Here is a 6,175-nt window from a genome sequence, read left to right on the forward strand (position 1 = left end):
GCCAGTCAAGTATACCGTAACTCTGGTGTATCCCTGAGCCAGCATATGCAGCCTGTTAACTTGGCTTGACGGACCCGACACAGTTCCACGTTCAGGGCATGGTCTGAACATGAAAAGGCTACCAGCGGCTGGAGGAGTGCTATGCATTCGGTTTGGATGCAGCCGTTGCCAAACTAGGTGAAATCTGGAAAGTATGCGGATGAGAAACGGGTTTGTCACAGACAATGCTCTAATCATGAGAACAGTTTGGTCCAACCCATAAATGGTTGACATTTCGTTCGCTATTGTTTGAAAGGGAATCCAAAATACAAAGGTGTTCCGCTTAATTACTTTTACGCATCCACACAACTATCTCAAAATATGGGATTTTCTATTTGTTGGACACTACAAAATCCTCAGAACACGTTCACCCAACCAAAGCAATATTTATGGGGCATCGTCGTTTTTATTGTGCCCATCCAGGTGTCAGGTTCAGCGTGCATGACTTCGAACCAATACGTCAAGCGGCTACCATTTTACGAGGGACATGGATTAGCAAATCCCAAATGGTGACCGTCCCATCATTCGAATGAGTGGTGGGACGGTCACTATCAAATGTCACCTCTACACATTGGATTGAACGTGCTGATGCTACGGGTGTTAAAGTGTAAATTCTCCCGTCAACTTCTATTCCAGTCTACCAATAAATTTACGACTAAGGTATGGACGCATAGACTGTTTATAAAGTCACTGAAAGCTCCGCAACAACCTTATGAGTAGTGCATTACATCGACAAAATTTATCGCGAAATCTCGAATATCGTACTAACTGAAACATTAACCAACATTCATTGGCTTAACGACACCATCGAAGAGATATTCAGCTGGGTTCCAGCTGAGCCTCCCGTCCAAACCAAACAGGTATGGTAATAGGTGTATTTCGATAACATCAAAGGCACTTGGCAGCTTTTTCTATCGATTGACGAAATTTCGACTCCTCTGAAGAATAGGTGTAAGCTTCTAAAGTTGTTGATGAAAACGTTTGGTAAATATGATGCCAAATTGTGGGCTTGGACAGACAAAACTAGCACACATGTTTCCAAACGCTTAGTAAAATCAGGTGCCTGTGAGAAGGACAACCTGATAGTCTGTACTTTGCGTCATGCCATGATAATAGTGCACAATCTTTTATATTGCTCACAAAGTAATAATCGGAGAATCCTCCAGGAGATTTTCACCATCCGAACTCTTCCAAGAGAATCAAGACGCGCTAGTGGACATTGTTCTTTCATACCACGAAGGAATACTGGAGGAAGCTGAACGTAAAATACAGAAAAAAATACATACACCCTCCGCGCTTTCCGTCAAGTCAAACATTTCGTTTAGAAGCCCGAAGTCATCCTGAAAACGAGCTTGTCTGTCAAGCGAGTGATCGGACACGTACTTGGCGACGGAAAAATCTCGTGTGAGAGCCTCACAATCTGGTGGGTGTTGGAAGGGCTAATCGCTCCTCGATGAGGCAGATGTCCTCCCCATTTGGGACTAACTTTGTCTGCCTCCTTCAAAGCAGATAATACGGACCCGTCTCTCCTAAAAAGGCTTACCGTGTGACTGCTACATTTTAAATTCACTTTGGGTCTCTGACTATGCGACGACTATTATGGCCTCTTAACATTGCACGAGTAGTATGATTGTTCCACTACTCTCCTTCAGCTTTCTACCCAGTCACTGAACTGCTGGTCTGAGAGAGATCGACTTTACTCACGCTATTCTTTAACGTCTACTTGCACTTCCCTCCAAGCACCTTCCTTAATACAGGGCACGCAGGTAGCTGCATCAGTTTTTACAGACGAGGGTGCTGAAAAATTTCAGAAATGTTACATTAATATGTCTCAGTTGCGCACTGAGCGCCCGACTAAATTTGTTAGTCTTGAGTGATAGAATCTCCAATAACCGGAAGGTCGCACCATCAGCTATGGATGTTAAACCATGGGCCAAACAACAAAGCACAGTCTAATAGATATAGAACATCGGTGACCTTCATATGCGGTCACAGTTTACTCTTCACTTAAGGACATTGCGCGTACTGGAACAAGTTTTCATCCAGGACGTCAGTATCCATCATCTATACAGCGCTGACGACCTAATTCCAACTTTCCAGATGTCTGACCCTAACAGATGTGCTTGAAGTAACCTGGGCAGCGGACGTCACAGGAACATGTAGACAAGTAGTTTCGCACAACTGCCCCTTCTTTGGTTAAACAAATTCGCTTTGCAAGTTTACCGTTATTAATACTGGACAGTGTTAATCATACGGATGCTAATATAATCCCATCTAATTCTCTCCAACGTTTACCGACGCCATTTAGACTTACAAGGTGTAAGATCAAACACTCATGGACTACCACACTGTATAGAACTTGTGCGAGTTTAACAAGCATTTCTAGTGATGCGGGCTGTCACAAGGTTCCTTTCTTAGTTGTTAACCAGACATTCCGAAAAGATTAGATACACTCTAGACTCAACATCTTTATGTAGCTCACTTACTCACTAATCGTCAGAAACGACAACTGCGAACATCTTTAACAGCAAAAGACTTGAGAACATCAGCGATAAACGGGATGTACCGCATAACGTATAGCATTTACGGTACTATATTCATTCCACCACACGAGTGTGTTCGAGACGTACCCATTAGCCTAACTAAAATTCCTGGATCAGCACGCGATGGACAATCAGTATACCTAACCCAAACATGTGTAACACCTGATCCCGTCTTGGAGTGTCTTAAATAGTCTTGAACATGTAAGGTCCAGGCCAGTGCCGCATTATTTCGGTGAGCTACATGAATACCACACTAACCATGGATTTCTGGCGATTGTTGTCCTAGAGATCGCGCCACCGTGGAAGAAATATTTCACAAAGCGTAATCGCAGATGATATTTAGTCCATGATTGAGAAGACACAGAAGTTGTTTATGATCACAAATGATGGCACCATTGTCCCAATGTAACCTGACTACAGAGCAGCAGGAGAATAGATGAAGGGCAGAGTAGGGTAAAACTTATCAGACAATTCAATTCACTGACTGCAGTATCAATGAATCGCATACAGATCAACAGTATGTTGTCAGTGATTGTGGAAGTACTTGAACCGAGATAGTTCAAGACAGAGGTTTTATTCAACCTAGCTGCTTTGCCATTCGGTTAGTTCATATTTCTCACCTAGAAAGGTTTTAAAAGCTGTGCATCAGTCTGCTGCGTCATGGCTGATCGGATCGATATACTGGAGTAGTGCGCGCGCGCGCCATGCCTTTATTCTACCAGACGGTCGAAGTTTTAAGGCTGTTTATCGATTCCGATGATGCTATGGGTGGTGGTCAATCTGCTCAGCGGCACGACCAGGAACGTCCAGGGCGACGGCGAACGTCGACACACTGACATGTGGGAGTCAAACGAAGTTACGGCCAATTGAATTGCAGCCTATAGATTAGAGGTCTGGTCAGCCGAAGCTGAACCAATCAGAAAGCAGCTGGCATCTCAAGCGCACTTGATAACGGATTTCTCTCTGTCCAGCTGTCTAATCGACAGTCCTGCCTACCGGGAATGGAAAACACACGACAGTTGATTGTCGATGGTGCTGTTCTCCGCCGTCTACTCGCCAACACGTCTAAGAACGGCGGACGAAACTTCGCAGCCGGGGAAGCACCATTCAGCTCTCAGTGCTGTTACACAAGCACACCAACAACCGACTGACCAGACTCAACCAAACACAGAATCAACCGATATTCCAAAAACAATATGCTGTGGTGATTTTTCAATTGATACGGGTTTGCAACAACCAAACTGTCCAGCAAAACCATACAGTAAAATGGCCTCAATGTGCTTTCCGTTTTCCTCCGATCCAAAGGAGTGCGGAGGGTCGTTTGCTAATCCCGATGTGTATACAAGTGCTGGTTTGGTTGCCAACGGTTACGCACGGTTTCGAACACACTTCTGGATCGATCGCGCCCTAGTGTGGTTAACGGTGTTAATTCCGGTCGTCGAAGCTTTGGGATTAATTGCATTGCATGCCATTTTGGGTGTGGCTCGATGTGTTCCCAAGACGATGCAGGCTGAGGCGGACACCCGACACATGAAGGACTTCTTTGATCGCGCATGCGGTTTACAGCTGACGTCGAACGTGCTCAAGGGCGATGTTTATCAAACAGAACTTTCCTCTAACCTCGGTACTGTTCAACTCCAACACGAGTGCTACCCTTTCATTTTATTAATGGTTGCTGTGGCAATGTGGCTTCCACACTACCTCTACCATCGTGCCGTGGATAAGACTGCTCGGAGAGATCTTTGCTTGGTACGCTCAGAACTCCATAGCTTTCGACGAGCAGTTGGACAAGAGTTGAACTACCTCCAAGCTATGAGTACGGCCTCCATGGAGGGCGTCCCGACAACGGCACTGTTCTCCCCTGGATCCACTATACCTCAAGCACAAACACTACCGGCAACAGTAGTCCGCCACGCGACGCATGCAGGACCTCCGGCATTTATGCAGCAGGTTCCAAACAGTGGACGGACGACCGCCGCTACTGTTGGTGGTACGTCACTTTTATCGCAAACTCCAGCACCCACTGTCATTCCAGCACTACAGCCCCAAACTGCCACTATGGTTACCAATCGTGGGGCCCTGTTGCCCCAAGCAGCCGCAGATCCATCTCCAACTGCGCCGGCGCTGAACTATGGTGATGCAGACTTCTCGGCTCCCGGCCTATTAGACTTGCCTTGCTTCCACGCTTGCCACGCAGACTGGTCATTGAACACCTATTTGAGTGCTTGGCAAAACACGGATTTCTACTGGCGTCGCTACCTAGCTAAACATGTTGTGTTAGCAACATTTCAAGTACTCACCACGGCGATTATTTTTCTACTAATAGGACTACATAAAGGAGCCTTATTCACACCCCTCTTCCACTGCAAACTTGGCATACACGGTAACATGGTACCGGCCGTCTGTATGCTTCAGACAACCTTCATTTTGAATATGTCCTTTCTCTGCTGGGGTTGTTTTGCTCTTTCCGGTCTCTCCCTACAGCTGGCATACTTCTACTCAAACTTTATTCGAATATTCGGTACCCATAGTGGCCGTTACTTTGGTGTGACCAGCCGGCCAACAACATTCATTACTGGATTGGACGAGACAGGACGATGTTTCTTTGCTGATTACATTCGTCTTCTGGCCTACACCGCATTTCGAGATACGCAGTGTGAAATACGAAACTTGTCTGTCAGCTACTCTCCTGAGTTGTATCGTTCAGACTTTCATTTTATCTCGCTACTTTGTACAGAAAACTCTCACCTCCTTCCCGACGCTATCCATATTCACTTTTGGACGGAACGTTATGCTCGACTTTGTAGAAGACGTTTTCGGCGTCCCTATTGGGCTATGCGTCGAGGAAGTCTGGGGCATTTGGTTCGGTGTGAGGACCTCTCAATGCGTTTCAACTTCAGCAAAATTTCTGTCAAAGTTGAGGTGAACGATTTCGGTTTTTAACGCTGTCAGCTGTGGTGGCTTTTATTTTATTCACTTAACTATCTCAGGTAAACCGTTCTTTTATTCCATCAGATTCTCTTTTGTTCTATTCCGAAATTTAGTTCTTTAAAAGCGTTCTCTCACATTGCTGAATATTCAATTTATTGTCCCGTGACCCTCTTAGGTGTATTATATTACCAGCATTACTACCTTTTTTCGACCGATGCATTTTACTAGGTCATTTTAAAGTTGAGAGGCGAGCGCTTTGTATATGCGCATACGAATATATCGAAGGTTTTTTAACCTACTCTTTTTCTGATGGTAACTAGCTTTGATGACTTGCACTCAAGGCAGGATAGAGTTGTCCGTAGTTTTTATGTCGAGAAATTCGTCACCGATTTCACAGCAAGGTAGTTTTTGACGAATCCTACCCGTAGAAACAAACCAGACTACTTATCCATCTGCTTTCGGTTGTATTGAAATGCAGTCAAGCTATGAGGAGCTTGCCGGGCCACCCTGCACAGAAGATTGTTCCTCACTTGTGTATGCACTGAGTTCACATCCGTGCCATGCCTACGGTGCCAAACAGACTGGAATCAATTCCTAATTGGGGCGGTCTAGTGGGCCTGCTTTCACTGGCCATCGAAAGCGACATGCAATGCTCTATAGGA

At 45.4% G+C, this 6,175-nt stretch overlaps 1 protein-coding gene across 1 annotated transcript; it reads left to right on the forward strand.

Annotated features, from left to right (window-relative positions):
* Positions 1-3,611: 3,611 nt before the first annotated feature.
* On the forward strand, positions 3,612-5,525 carry T265_08427 (hypothetical protein; the record flags this gene model as incomplete). The annotated part of the gene is made up of 1 exon (XM_009174226.1): positions 3,612-5,525. One exon carries the CDS (start codon positions 3,612-3,614, stop codon positions 5,523-5,525), a length of 1,914 nt encoding a protein of 637 aa, XP_009172490.1.
* Between the last annotated feature and the right edge of the window lie 650 nt (positions 5,526-6,175).

Source organism: Opisthorchis viverrini (assembly GCF_000715545.1).
Source record: "Opisthorchis viverrini unplaced genomic scaffold opera_v5_220, whole genome shotgun sequence".
In the NCBI taxonomy this organism is placed as follows: domain Eukaryota; kingdom Metazoa; phylum Platyhelminthes; class Trematoda; order Opisthorchiida; family Opisthorchiidae; genus Opisthorchis; species Opisthorchis viverrini.